Below are 15,571 nucleotides of genomic sequence, written 5' to 3' on the forward strand. Positions count from 1 at the left end.
CAGAAGCAGGGCAGCTGCCTTTCCCAGTAGCTGAGTAGAATATTACGTTATGCTGGAAGTATAGCAAAAGAGCTGACAAAGTCCTTGAGGAGATGGACAATTGAGGTTTTTTTTGAAGCATGTAGTATGCATTAAAGTATCACACCAAGTTACCACACAAGCCACTGCCTCTTCACATCAGAGGCTTCTTACATTTTAATTTGCAAACAGAACTGCCATAAATCTCATTTACCAAATCATGTCTACTCAAATGCAGATACATAGAAAACCCAAGGGGTAAAATGGATTTCATTGTGGAAGGCCTTAAATTACACTATTACAGTAGAAAATACAGGAGGTAGAATATAACTGAAAGGACAAATGCAGGTTAGAGTCAAATCTGTAACTCCTGTAAGCTACTTAAAACATGGCTTTAAAAACTAAACCCAGTATTTCAATGACTATAGAAAACGGTTTAAATAAATCTGCCATGAGAGCCCTTATATCATGCTTGATACAGGGAGGTAGGATGTAAGAATCAGACGGACACAAGAGACATGACACTTATCTACAGCTCCTGTTTGCTTTACTGAGGACAATTTCACAGGTCAGTCGCCCTCTTCAGCTTCAGACTCCGACTCTGCAACAGAGAGAGGACCTCAACAGGCTGCCCTTAGGTCAGCTCCTCTCCAGTCACCTGTGTCCTGCACAACAGCTGCCAAACCACAGTGACTGCACCAGGGAGCTTTTCTAGCCAAGAGTGGAGACACTCCTCCCAGAGGATCAGTTAACATCCCCACCCCACAAAGGAAAGCACTCTTTACACCTAGCATTCCAAAGGGAAAAGGTAGAGTCTGTGAGGTTTGGTTACCTTCTTCAGCATTCTTGAGCCATTCAACAAACTTTTTCATTTGCTCCAGAAACACGCTCTTCCCTTTTGCAAGATGCGCATCTTTATACCACTTCAGGATTGGTTCTTCACTCAGAACTTCAGCTGTAACATGTACAAAAGTACTGTTACCACAGCAAATTGCCGAATAACAGTTATTGAGAACCCCTGACTGGCAGCCTTTGATTTCTTCCCTAGAAATTCCACCAACACATACTTGTTCCTTGGGCACAGCTGGACATGCTTGTGCTAGGAGAACCTCCTGTTTTAAAATTCTGAGAACCATGCATTTCAGCTAGGTTGCTGTTGGTCTTCTCAGCATTGCATCTAGCTATTTGATATTTCATACTAAGGAAAACTTCAGTCAACAGCTAAGAACACGTTTATTTTTTATTTTGTTTTTTTTTTAAAGTCCAAAGGACACCACAGGAACTGTTTTTAATTGTTTTACAGTTTACAGATACAATATAATCTTTAGTTTAACAAGTTTCCTCCTGTTCTGTGGTATTCCTACAGGTGCACAAGCACGTTTCTGAGTAATACCTTCTTAACAGTCATTTAACAGAAGCCCTTGAGCACCCCAGAACATCTTGGTGGTCTCAGTCTCTGGCCATTTGTGGTCTGTTCAGACAGAGAACTAGGAATAACACACAGATAAAATCCTTCCGTAAGTTCTAAATGCCAAAGAGTCTTAAAATCCAAGTTCAGCTTTGGTCTAGTACACATCCTTCTTGTCTAGGGCACTTCCCCATGTGCCAAAGACTGAAGCACCTACCTTCGCATTTTAGAGCTTCATGTTCGCAAACTAACTAATGAAAAGCAATGTCATAGCACTGATCTTCCCTAAAAGCCTTACCAGGATAGAACCACTCTGCAACCAAGGCTTAAAAAAAAAAAAAAAAAAAAAAAAAGGCAAAAATCTCAGAGAGTTACCTTTATAGAACAGCACCACTATTTTCTGGAAGGCCTTCATGAAGTGAATGTTGTCATAACAATACTCCTGAATCTTCAACAGAAGAGTAAGCTCTGACTGACCTTGGGTAGTAAAGGCAGCAAGTAGAGGACTGTATTGCTGTAACAGGAATAACAAATTGGCACGCACACACGCACATAACATTCCTTAGCATTTATTGCCTGGCTAGACTAGTTTCACTCAGTTTTTTATCAGTCACTGCTTAGAAATTTACAACCCACATACCGGGGAAGCAATTCCCACCCACCTCCCAAGAGCATTCCTGCAGAAGGCATACTGTTCTTACCTCAACAACTAGGACTACAACTCTACAGCTGCAAGACAAAAAATTCCCCATCTGATGCTGTCTCTGAATTACGGTATTTGTAGGATTCAACTCACTTTAAGTGAAGCTTAAAAGGAAGCCCACACCCTACCCAACAGATGCAAAAACCCATGCTTGGTTACAATACCTTCAAGTGTTTAATGGCTTGCTCTGCTACCAGCTCCTCCTTTTTGTTCCACTCCACAGTGCTCATTACACTTGACCAGATTATGGCTATCACAGTCTGTTCTGAGATGTTGTTTTTCTTCATCTCCTCCTTTATGTACAAGATTATCTGCCAGACAAATAGTCACCATGTAGGTCACATATGACACTAAACTAAATTAAAACTTGAGTTCAGAAGCCTTCAGTGCAGCCAGATTCAGGACATTAAGGAAAACTACAAAACTAAACCAGACTGGTACTAATTGTAATGGGTAGTGGGAACTAGGTGTCTAAGCTCAGTATTTAATTAGGCATAGATCCTTTTCAGATTGGCATTAAATGCCATTGCATTTCATATAATTTGAGCTGAATTCCTACAGAAGGAAATCACATGTACACCTTGCCCACAAATACTTACATCCTTGAATGGATCTCCCCGTGACATCTGTTCCTGAAGTTCTTTCTGCAGCTCCTTCCGAGCTCCTATGGTTTGCTGATTCCGAACATACTCAGAAAGTTCTTTCAGTCCTGCTTCAGTGAAGTACTTAGAGAAGTGTTCAACACTTTGTTTGTTGGCTGGGAAGAGTTCCTGAAAGCAAAGTTTACAACTCTTTCAAAAGAGAAACTTGTCAAGTACTTTACTGATAAAATGCTATTCACCAAACTGGTCTCAGAGCACATCAGTAGTTTTAGGGATACTCACCATCAGTCTGTTATCCATATTTACTTTACGAAGACTGACTGCCACTGCATTAATATCTTTCTCATTTATCCATGACTTGAACAGCTTGACTGCAAAAGCTGCAGAAACACCTGTGCAACACAAACAGTAGTAGTAGTATTGAAATTTAAAACTAAAAGGAACCGAGTACAGGGCATCTATATTGTCACACCCCAGCCCAAAGCAGCAGCAGTTGCACTCAGAGGTAGCCCTTGCCCAGTCTGCAAGGACGCCACAGCTGCCACCCTGCTAAACTTCTCTCACAATTGAGCATTGTAAAGGCTTCCCTGTACAAAGCTCTACTCTCCTTGCTGTGGTTTAGGAAGGAGCCTGAAGACGTAACACACTTTCCGCACCCTCCAAAGTCCCTCTACAAAATACAGTAGTGCCTTGCAGTACGACACTAGTGACTGCAGCCCTTCAGTGTCATGTAGAGAAGTCCTATACAGAAGTTCCCCAAAACACTGTTTTTCTAAAGTCTCAGCAAGACCTTCCAGACAGTAAGCTAGCATGTTTACCTTTGATAATCCTGAAGTAAATCTATCACCAGATGAAGTTAGTGAGCTGCAGGAGTATTATTGTCATCATAATTTCCGCCTAATTATACTTTACATTCTGTCTCCCATGATCCTTCCCCTAACAGAAGAGGTGGACAACACTTACCTTCTTTTACCAAATTCTCATTATACAGACTGTTGAGAATCGATGCATTAAGCGTCCCGTTGGCTAGCAGAATACCTGTCAACATGGCCAGTTTGTTCCGCTCAGACTCTGAGAACCCTTTCAGGAACAGCAGCAACTGCAAGAGGAAGAGGAACTACTACTTCCACAATAGACGCTTACTTTTGTTTCAGTCAAGCTACTCAACTAGCATCAGTGCTAGTACACTGGCAGCTTTCTCCACTAGTCATACAAGCTTGTTGTTACTCAGTCAACAAGATTCTGTCCTATTTTAATAACCTATTGTATGTTATAATTCTTCTGCATAGAGCAATTAACTAGCAGAATTTAAAGGCTTTTCTTTCTGCCACTACTCCATACCTTTTTGACTTCATCTTCAAAGCCTTTCTCCAGGTACTTGTAACGCCTGATTAGCTTGTTAAAAACCTGAAAAGAGATAGTGTGTCTGAATTGCTCTGAATTATCATTTAGTTAGAATTAAAAATCAAGCTCAGTACAATTGGTTTGAACTCTTTTACAGCACTTTAGCTTAAAAGATAGCCATTTTACCAGGCACAAAGACAAGACACAAGGCTTCTAAAAGCCATACATTTTTATTTTACCTGAACTTTCAAGTACACAAACAGTTCATTTTTTGACCACTGAACAGTTTAACTTAAAACGTACTGATTTCAGAACTAACCTGAGCAAATGCTTGCATGGTTTCTAGGTCTTCTTGTGCTGCAAATACACAGACATCTGTGCGTGTCATGTCATCTGCCAGGGTACCACCTGGGGCTAAAGAAAGGTTTCCATATTAGTGGTACAACTCTCTGGTAAGAATTCAAATACCTGTAATATGCAAAATGCATTGTCCTTTCATGATGAATGGAACCAGATCACTGGAGAAACACCCTCCACACTTCCAATTGCTCTACTGCTGTTAAGTGCACTCAACTTCAAATCGGTAGCTTAGATTTTAACATATAAATATTCCAACCTCCTACTGCTAAATGGAATACCAACACATCTTGTTTACAGCCAGACAAGCTAATATAACCATATAGGCTCTTCTTCTCTTAAAGGAAAACACTAAAGCTGATTATTCCTAGGAAATTTTTAGCATCTTCTGCAATAATGCTGCTTTCTACGTCAAGCGTCCATATGATAACCAAGTAAGTCACAACAGTTTCTCATGCAGCCATCAGCAAAAGAGTCTCTTGCCAAAACAAACATCACACAGTAACTTTAGTCTACATAACACTGTTCCAATACATGACATTCAGATAAGCCGGTGTACTTCATGAAGTTAAACCGTTTTGAAAGCTTTGTTTTTCAGCGTTTGTTTGAGCTAGCCACCTAACAGTTCTACAGTATTAGTGGGAAGACCACCTGCACATGCAGCAAAAATGTTCTCCCAAAAACTCCCACTGCAGAACTGCCATGCAGTCTGGCTGTAGCCCAGAATCAATTATTTCCTTTTCATCCCCTCTGCATTTAGGTCATTTGAATTCTATTTCTGTTACATTACAGAAAGTCTTCTGCAACTGCCAAATTTCTCTCTTAAGTCCTTTCTCCCCCTGAACTATGGCATAACAAATGCTACAATCTGAAATGTACTTTTTCAGGGTAGGCAGACATCTTCATACCCTGTATTAAAATACATGGCTCTCTGCTATTTGAATCCCTTCTCACTGAAGAGCAGGAAAGTAAGAAACAAATAGTCTAATAGTCTAAATCTAGAAGCATTGCATCTTTCTTAGCACTTTTCAACTCATTACACGTCATTTACTTCTTACTTGGTGGGTCAGCATCCCTTCTACTCTTTACAGAAAGATACAGATATGAGTTTACAACACCGTTAGTCATCACATTTCACTTCCTCAGTTGTGTTTTCTGCCAACTTATCTATCACCTCATGTCTCTCTCACTAGAGCTTAAGTGAGGGGGGGCCCTCACTATTGCCAACAACACAATTTAGAACAGCAGTTCCAAAACTAAGCTCATCAGATAATTCCGTAAACAATACTTTCCAGAATAACGGTGCATGTTGGACAAAACATGGGATCATGTCAGAATCCTCCAGGGCAACACCACTGGCTTTGCAACCACAGAAGAGGCACTTGAACAAAGCATTAACCCATTTTTCATTAGCAAAAATGAACTCCGTTACACAAAGTTCCACTCTCAGCCAATATACTTTCCTTTAAACCAAGTTTTTATAGTCTATGCTTTCAAGGATGCAAACTAACTCAAGCAAAAGCATGGTACAGTACACAGAGTGCTTCTACAATAATCAGACTGCTTAGTTAGGCCCTCACATAGTCACATGGTTTCCCACAGATAACTCAAACCCTGATCTACATATTCAACAAGCTCTTTGGAAGAGTTTTTTTATGGTGAAAGAAAACAGCAAGCTTTTATAAAAAGTCAAGTAAATAAAGGCTGACAGCAGCCCCATCAAAGGGAACTTACCCAGCATTCCACCAGCCACCAGGATGTCAAAAAGTGTTTCTGCATAGCGGCGATAGTCAAGTTTTGCACCAGAAGCATCAAGAAACTTTGCTACTGCCTCCAAGTCAGTGCCAGTTTCAGTTAAACCTTGAATAATACAGTCCTGGAACTGGGTAGGGTCAAACCTCTCTTTTTCATCTGCAAAGACAAAGACCAAGGGTTTGTTGAACTAAAGTTGGCACACACATTTATTTGGTATTCAAACAGGAGGAGTTTCTTCTTTTATAAAAACAAACGCAGACACTGGCAAGCCTTAAGTTAAACAGAAATGAGATCACTCCAGTCTTCTGGAATACTATTCCAGAAAACAACAGGCATTCCTAACACTAATAGTGACTTAGGAGTCTAGCCTAAAATGCATTTAAATGGACAACACGACAGTAATAAATGTTGGTGTTTTCACTTCCCTGTTCATTCAAGGGGTGACACAAGGCTATCAAGAGCTAAAACATTCCTTATTTACCTTTTATTGAATTTCTCAATACTTTCACTATGAAAAATAATATGAAATTATGCATTATAATTTCATGCCTAATCAGCATCTTCTTTTATTATTTTAAAGCAGAATACGTTTCTCAAATGTGAAAATCACTTGATCAGTGGCCTTTTCACTTCAGGAACAGCTAAAATGCAACACACATACCCACATCACTAACAGCCTTAAAATAAGACATCTTTAGTTCTGCTAATCTCACATGGTCTAACATTTAGACCTGTGCGGTGCCTGGAGTTAGACTTGATGATCCTTATGGGTCCCTTCCAACTCAGGATATTCTATGATTCAATTTGTTCTTAGACTATGCAAATCATGGGAAGAAAATCTTCCAAAGAAAGTAAGAGCTCAGCTGCAAATCTTTACGAGCACATTGTAACATATTAGTTAGTTTTGTTAGCATCTGTATGAACTATTTTGGAAGAAGCACGTTAGTGTCCTTACATTCAATGCAAGTTTCAACATGCCTTTAACAGTTGGGTGAAAGTTTGAAAATACTAATCAGTTATTTTCCAGGATGGATTTATGAAATTCATTACTCAGAGTTGCCTGTGATTCAAAGCTTTCAAGAGACAAAAATCCAGAATGCTAGCATGTCATCTGTCAGACCGACCAAATCCAATTCTCTCAATTCAACAGTTTTTCAGATACTTTTACTTCAACATTAAAGTAGGTTCTCTAAGCTAACATGTACTTCTGTACCTCTTTGTTACTATTTCAGTGCTTGAAGCATTCTTACCATTGTCAGCTTGAACTGGAATACTATCTGAATACTAATAAAACATGATTAAACAGAAATTGTAAGAACTGTCCTCACTTCTTTGTTAATGTAAAACAAGTAACTAAAAAATGCCAAATTTGCTTGCTTGGGTAACCTTGCAAGACATAGACGCATGCACTTGTGTATCTCAGTTTATTTTTGTTTATTTGTTTTTAAATCAGGTACTCTTACAGAATTAAAAGGGCAATGCAGCCATTTTCCAGCAGCTAACACTGAAATTCCTCCTAGGTTAGGTGTTTCCTGGATGAACGCCATACCTACAACAAGCCTGTGTTGGAGTTCCCCTGTGATTTTGGAGTACTGGGCACTTACGTTTTCATGCAAAATACACTCGCTATAGGTTAAGAATAACTGCTTCCTAAGCCAAGGTTATGACAATGCAGCTACTTTCTAAGGGGCTTAAAAAAAAAAAAAAAAAAAAAAAAAAAAAGGTTGTGCATAGAACATTCCAGAAGCTGGAGTTGTGCACAGAACATTCCAGCAGCTGAAGAGCTGAAGTCCGCATTGAGACTGTGTTCGGTGTGGTCTCCTTTATAAGCAGGTGGCAGGCACGGCACAGTGCCCGGCTTACCTCTTTTTCTCGTTTTGAAACGCTGCCCCGATAGCGTCGGCTTCTGCTGCTTTTGATTCATAAAAGACGCCCTGTGCGGAAGCAGAGAAAGGCCGGGCTCAGCGTCTACAGCGCGTCTATAGCGCCTCGCCAGCACCCCGCGCCGTCCCGGCCCCGCCGCCCTCTACCCGGCCCGCCCCGCGCCGCCGCGCTGCCGCCCGGCCTCCATTTTCTCCCCGCCGCAGGGCCGCGGCCTGGTCTGCCCGGCCTCGCCCGGCGCGCTCCGCGCCCCCCTTCCGGGCGGGCCCCACGAGCGGCCCCTCGCCGCGCAGACGGCGGCCTCGCTACCGCCGCGCTGGGGGCGCCGCGCGGGCTGCGTCCGCCCTCCTGCCCCCCACCATCGGCGTCCCCGTTACGGCTTCGCCGGGCCAGGCCCGGTGCGGCAGCGCCGCTCGCCCGCCCGCGGCCGGCTCCTCACCGACTTTAAGGCAGAGAGAAAACGCCCGAGGGGCCCGGAGCGGAGCGGCGGCGAGGAGCGGTGGCGACGGCTGGAACCCTGAGGGCGGAACCGACGCGAGAGGCGGGAGAGGGGCGCGCCCCGCCCAGGCCGGACCATAGCACTGCGCCGCAGAGGGCGGCGGCACGGGCGGGCGGCAGGAACGAAGGCCGTGGCCGCCTGCCCCCAGCGGCCGGCCCCGCGCTGCGGAGCCGCCGCCGCCTAACGCCGCCCGGCCTGCGGCGGCCCTGGCCCGCCGAGCGGGGCTGCCCGCGCCCCCACTCCCCCGGCCGGCAGTGAGCGCGCCCGCTCCCCCCGCCCTCGTGATTCCCGGCACACGCGGGCAGGCGCCTGTCGCGGCCCCCCCCGGGGCACCGCGGCGAGCAGAACGGCCCGGCGGGCGGGGACCAGGCCAGCAGCGCTCCCTGGCGGGCGGGCAAGGCCCGGCTGGAGCCGGACACCCCCTGCGCACCCCCGGGCAGCCGCGACGCTGGAAGGGGCTCCCCGCGAAGCCGCCCTGCAATGGCTGTGGGCCGGCGGCACCGGGGCAGCCGCTGCCCGAGCGTTCGATTGCTCCCGTAAAAGTTGATGGCCAGGCTAAGAGCCGTTTATTTGCCCCCAGAACGTGCAAGGAGCGCTGTTCACCAGACGCGTGACGGGTGCGTTTCATAAATCCAGCAGCACTAACGCACAGTTTCTTTTCCAAGCTGCTAGAAAAGTTATGTAATTTGTTTTGGTCTTCGCTGAGGCAGGCTTTACGTGTTCAGCAGCAAATTGATCAGATGTGTAAAAACGGGAAGCCTGCATGATCAGGCAAACAGCAGTAATTAGCATAACTAATGAGATATCAGCACATTAGTTAAGACATCGAGGGTGAAAATAGGGCCCTATTAATAGCACAGGGAGGGTTGTAGTATATTTCAATATTTGTAAGATTTCAGGCAGAATTACTTGTTGAGCAGAAATGTGGCTTTTGAAAGGAAAAATGTCAGTCATAGCATCTTCTTTCCCACTCACCTGATTATTCGTTAAAAGCTGTAAAGCCCCTTGCCAAGGTAAACTGACTGTGGAGGGGCTGATATAATTGATTAAGCTTAGAAAAATCAGACTGATAAAACAGCTTTATACAAAGCTTACATCAAGCCATTATTCTTGATCATCCCAATAGAGAGTAACAGGCAGAAAATCTGCTAGCCTAGACCCTATTCTCAATTTCAAATGCACTAAATATTTCAGTTTCAGATTTGACAATCTGTTTAGTACAATTTACTCAATGTGTATATTAAAGTGATCAGAAAATCAGAAACATTAATGATTACTGTGTTAAATTCATGCCCAGAACTTCAATTCTTTATCAGGATCTTGATTAACATTAGCAATAGGTGCTGTACAAATCTATATACAGTGTGTAAGTATATTTTTTATATAGTATATCTTTTTATATATAAAAAGAGCAGACTATTCCAAAAGGCACACTTACACCTATGTGAATTCAATACCTGCTGCACTATTAGTTCTTAATTTTACTATTACTGATTCATGGAAAATGGACTCCACAATCAGTAAGATTGTAAAGTAGGTATGTTTATTCAGTGCAGGTCATCTACATACTGCAACAGCCATCCTTCTCTTGATGGGGCTTCCCAGGTCTCCAAGTCCTTTGCAAGTTGTTCTCTGAACAATGTGGGTGTTCTTAAAGCCCTGAGGCAGCCTTGTCCCTTTCAGCTGTGTTTTGCACTGTTAGGGCTTTTCCAATCAAATGCAAAGATTTTCCGACTGGCTTCATGGAGAGGGAGGCAAAAGAAGGCATCCTTCAGGTCTAAAACTGTAAACCAAGTTAGCTCTGGTGTTAAGCGTGTTAATCAATTATCGGGCTAATTCCTTCTCTATCTTCCTTTTTCAAGGGGTACTGTTTAAATGCATTTTTTGCCTTCGCTGGTACATTAGAAGATCATACTCTGGAAAACACTTGACTTAGGATTTCCTCGCTCATTTCCTCTTTGGTCTTAATAGCTGTCAATATCAAACTCAACACTTCCACATATCTTTGATCATTTACCTCCAGAATAATCTCCCCATTTTTAAATGAAATGGTTGCTTGTAATCTTTCCAATAAATCTCTCCCTAGGAGTGACTTTGGGAGTTGGGCATGTATAGGAACTTGTGAATGCCCCACTGTTTCCCATATTTATATTTCAATGGTTTGCAGAAATACGCTATTTCAGATTGGCCAGTTGCCCCCTTCACTACAATGTAATCATTCCCCACTGATACTAAAGCTTTATTTAAAACTGAATATGTTGCCCCCGTTCTGTAAGTTCCACCTCTTTTCCCTCCTTCCCCAGCTTCATTTTTAAAACCGGCAGACCTGCTGGGGTAGATTCCCCCAGTCCTCTTTAGTCATTTGCACGTGCAACCACCACTTCCCTTCCCCGGTTCCCTTTTCCATTTCTTTTCCATTCTGGGCATTTGTTTTTCCAATGCCCAAATTTCTTACGTAGGACACATTGCTCCTTGTCTAGCCGGGGTCTCCTGTCTGGGCCTCCTTTTTCGTTCTTCTCTAATAACTATTATCAGCCTCTTCTGCATGTTTAATTGAGGAAGATAGAAGTCCTCTCTCCTTCCCAAATTGCCCTGTCTGCATGCACCACACCAAAGGCATATTTCAAATCTGTCCAAATGTTTGCCAGCTCAAGAGCTCTTACCAAGGCAATGATTTCCATCTTTTGGGCTGATGTTTGTTACCACATACCCTGTGAGGCGAAATCCCTGGTGGATGAACCTGCTGCCATCTATATATCAATATTCTGCATCTTCTAGGGGTGTTTCCTTTAAGTCTGGTCAACTGGAGTATACCGTGTCCATGGTCTTGATGCAATCATGAATGGGTGATCTGGAAACTCTGTTACCGAGGAAGGAGGCTGGGTTCACAGTATTAGTGCTGAAAAAATGTAGTGAACTAATAGTTCATTATATACATTCCTTTTCTTCTTCAGTAGCTATAATTTGTGTATTGCAACAGTGTCCCCTTTTCCCAAAGGGGTCTTTCAAACTTCAAGATCACAGTTCCCAAATATGGTGGGGCTATTCTTGAACCCCTGTGGTAACACTGTGTTGAGGGATTTTTGAAACAGCAAGGAGGTCATGACTTGCTTCAGCTGAGCAAACCAAACTACCAGGACGACTACGAGGAGTTCCCATGATGATGTTCCCTTATCACCTGATTGAGGAATTAAAAATATTGTTGCCAGCAGCTGGCTTCAAGGACAAGATCTACATGACTGCTAATAACAAGGTTGTTTTCTTGCAGTTGTTTGTCTGAGTGCTTTCTACCGATAATCTTGTGTTAGACACTATCCACCCCTTCTAGATTGCTATAAGAATCAGGCTATTTGGGTAATAAAGAGAGCATGATCTGACCATATTGGTGTATGTCATGACTTCAGCCATTTTTCCTGCAACAACACTGTCCAAGTAAGCTGAGTTTTCCATCCTCTATTATTATTTTCCCATTCAAAGGCAAAGAGTTTCTGGTTTTCAGTTGCCCCAGGCAGGCAGAAAAAGACACCCTTTAAATCTAGTACCATGAACCAAACTTTACTGTTTATCTCATTTTATAATTCCAATCATTTTTCCCAATTTAAATTTAAAGCATTGCAAAAAATGCCTTTTTCCTGTTGGCCAGTTGCTCCTATTACATTTACAGACTAATTACTAACTTACAGACTATTACAGAGAAAGAAGCTCCTGTAACCAACAAAAAAATTCAAGCCTCACTTCTTCATTCCCTAGCTTTATTTGAACCAGTGGACCTGCTAGTCTAGATGTCCCAGGTCCCCATCATTCCTGACTGTTTTAAGTTTATCCTGCAATCTAAGACAATTTCTTTCTGATATCAAGGGCTGATTGCCCTAGAAAGAGCCAATTGCCTGTTTGTTTTCTGAAGCCAGGTCCAAATTTTTTTTTTTCTCTCTTCATTGCATTTCAAAGTTGGTCCAAAAATTCCATAGGGGTTTCTTTTGGACCTTGTTGGAACAAATTCTCAATTGCCAGTTTAACCAGATTTTGGTATAACTGTTCATAATTTCTGGGGTGATTAGGGTGAGAGGGTCAGGCAGGGAGTGGTGGCCCAGGGAGTAGGTGGCATGGGGCGGGGGAAGGAGGGAGGGTAATCCCACCAAAGTCATGCACACCTAACGCGGCAGCTTGCTTTGGTTATACGCAGTAAAGAGTTACATATGCATGAAGTTTACCAATATGCATATACATATGCATAACCTGTCCCTGCTTAGTATTAAAATTAGCTACAAGAAGTCATTTCCATAAATTCCTTGTCTGTGCTTGCACAGTGCCCTGTGCTGGTGGGTGCTGAGGGTTGTGGGGATGAAGTAAGATGTCTTCATCAGGGTTGAACTTTTCACCTTATCTCTTTGTGCGTGCTCTCTGAGGCCTTGGTCACAATCTGGGCCATAAGGTTGTTTTGATCTGGTGCTTGGGTTCTGAGGGGCTCCTGTTATCCTGTAAAGGAGCCCGCAGCTCCCTCACTGTCTGGCAAGCCACAGATTTGTGATTGTGGCCCCACAGGGCTCTTTAAGGCCTCAGAGATTGCTCGCCAGGTGACGAGCAATCCCACTGCAACCTTGTCATTTTTAGTTGCAGAGTCCCACAGCTTGACCTCAGTTTGGTCCCATATTTCAGGCTCATAAACTGTCCAATTGTTAATAAGGATAATGAGCTGTAAGGTTACCAGGACAGTCTTTGTTCCTAAGGACGTATGATTCCCCATAATGTGCAACTGCTTACCAGCGAGAGGCAGTTGTGTGTGCGGGTCCGCTTCTCTCAGCTTGAGCTTCTTTCCAGCTCCAGTGCACCTATTTCCAGCGACTTTCTGTACGAGCTTCTCTGAGCAGTTTGCTGAGTTTGGCCGAACCTATCTTCATGAGGCAATGTGCCTGTTCCCGTCCTGGTCTCCGTTCTGCTAGCCTGTTCCTCTTCACTCCTTTTTTCTGCTTCTTTATTGATCATAACTTCGTTACATCATGTTGCCTTCCTTTTTTATCTTGAGGGCAGGCTTCCCCTTAAACCCTTCTCTCCACAGCAGTTCTTTTCAAAACAACTTTTCATTGGTCAAACAACTTTGAATGTAACAACAGCAAACACCCAGAAACATCCATGCCTTAACGGCTGGAGAACAAGAGACCCGAGACTGCATGGAGTCTCCTGAATCACCCTTCTTTGTTCCCTCTAAACTCTTTTATATTCCTGATGCCTCATCGTCAAATGTAATGCTTTCCAACCCCCATGGCCACATTCCCAAATCTCCCCCTTCTTTATTAATATCAACCATTTTCTCGACACGAATTACCACTCCATATATAACACTAATCAAACTGATTTTGTGAAGATTTTACACTCAGGGATTATATGTTTTATTCTAGCTACCATAATGGCATTTACAGAGGAAGGCACTAGAAAAAAACTGTACTTCTCTTGTCAGAAATCTCCTTTTGTTTTGGAAACAGTTAAACATATTTTAAAAGAACACATAATGGTTTCTTTCATAATCAGGGACAGACAATTCCTCTGAAGAGAGGTTATGAAGTGCCCTTTCTAGACCCAGAAACAAAATCATATTCAGTCACAGAACTTTTATTGTAGGGGTTAGCAGGTTAGATCTGTTACTGTTGTGAGAAACACTCCGTAGCCAATAACTTAGGCTCAGGCGAGGATCTCAGTGAAGTAGTAATTTATTCGCGATTGCAATGGTGGGCGCCCCACAAGCAGGAGAGAGCGCATCTACTAGTTCCAAAACACAGTTTTGTCCTGGTTTCAGTTAGCACAGAATTAATTTTCTTCCTAGTAGCTGGTGGAATGCTGTGTTTTGGCTTAGAATGAGAAGAGTGCTGATAACACCCCGATGCTTTAATTGTTGCAGAGCAGTGCTTATACTAAGCCAAGGACATCTCAGCCTTTGCTCTGTCCTGCCAACGGGCAGGCTGGGGGGTGCAGTAAGAGCTGGGAGGGGACAGACCCAGGACAGGTGACCCAAACTAGCCAAAGGGGTATTCCATACCATCTGACGTCATGCTAAACAATATATAGGGGTGGCTAGCCGGGGGGAGGGGGCCGGACTGCTCGGGGTTAGGCTGGGCATCGGTCAGCGGGTGGTGAGCAATTGCATTGTGCATCACTTGTTTGTACATACTATTATTACTTTCGTATTATCACCATTGTATCATCATTATTATTATTGTTATTATTATTTTGTTATTTTTTTTTTCCTGTCTTATTAAACTGTCTTTATCTCAACTCACGGGCTTCACTTTCCATTTCTCTCCCCCGTCCCAGAGAGGGAGGGGGGAGGGTGAGCGAACGGCTGCGTGGTGACCCCTGTATCCTCCTGGGTCACTCTGCCTTCCTCCTTCACCACCCTCTTATCCCCTGAGCTTGTCACAATAGCTCTCCAAGATATTGAATATTTCTGGAATACTCAGAATACCATAGTCTTGTTGTTCTGCCTCATGAATGCACTTCAGATTCTGCTTAAAGTTAAACAACTACTTATGAAGCTCATCCGGAGATCTGCCCGGAGGCAGTATAGTTGTGGGTGGCAGGTGTGAGAAACACTCCGTAGCCAATAACTTAGGCTCAGGCGAGGATCTCAGTGAAGTAGTAATTTATTCGCGATTGCAATGGCGGGCGCCCCACAAGCAGGAGAGAGCGCATCTACTAGTTCCAAAACACAGTTTATATACCTTTTGATGGCAGGACCCTCCCCTGTTTCCCCGCTGAGTGGGTAATCCAGATTCACAGTCTATCTGATGCTTCACAAACAATGCATGGCCTTCAGTCGCCGGCCTGTTAACTTTCAAATTTCTTTTGACATTTTTACTGCTTGAAGTGGTAATGTTTCTTCACTTATCTGACTTGACTTGACACCGTGATTTTCACCTAATTGTCCTAAGGAGTCTGATTGTCTGCATTTTACAAGGTCGCCTGCTAAACTTTCTTATCACTGTAAGCATATCTCAGTACCACATTCCCTC

General features: G+C 43.4%; 1 protein-coding gene across 3 annotated transcripts; it reads right to left on the minus strand.

Moving 5' to 3' along the window:
- Positions 1–149: 149 nt before the first annotated feature.
- BZW1 (basic leucine zipper and W2 domains 1) lies at positions 150–8,610 on the minus strand. 3 transcript variants are annotated; one of them, XM_032189562.1, is made up of 12 exons: positions 8,508–8,609; positions 8,051–8,121; positions 6,167–6,343; positions 4,395–4,489; positions 4,073–4,138; positions 3,695–3,830; positions 3,014–3,123; positions 2,729–2,899; positions 2,294–2,440; positions 1,802–1,940; positions 851–973; positions 150–619 (listed from the first exon to the last, which is right to left on the minus strand). In XM_032189562.1, the coding sequence occupies exons 2-12, from the start codon at positions 8,109–8,111 to the stop codon at positions 588–590; spliced, it is 1,257 nt and encodes a 418-aa protein (XP_032045453.1). In that variant the 5' UTR covers positions 8,112–8,121; positions 8,508–8,609; the 3' UTR covers positions 150–587. The 3 variants fall into 3 exon arrangements, with proteins under 3 accessions (XP_032045453.1, XP_032045455.1, XP_032045454.1); XM_032189563.1 differs by lacking the exons at positions 150–619; positions 851–973 and adding an exon at positions 1,344–1,505 and having other exon boundaries at positions 8,508–8,610; XM_032189564.1 differs by lacking the exons at positions 8,051–8,121; positions 8,508–8,609 and having other exon boundaries at positions 4,484–4,489; positions 6,167–6,244.
- Between the last annotated feature and the right edge of the window lie 6,961 nt (positions 8,611–15,571).

Source organism: Aythya fuligula, chromosome 6, assembly GCF_009819795.1.
Source record: "Aythya fuligula isolate bAytFul2 chromosome 6, bAytFul2.pri, whole genome shotgun sequence".
Classification (NCBI taxonomy): domain Eukaryota; kingdom Metazoa; phylum Chordata; class Aves; order Anseriformes; family Anatidae; genus Aythya; species Aythya fuligula.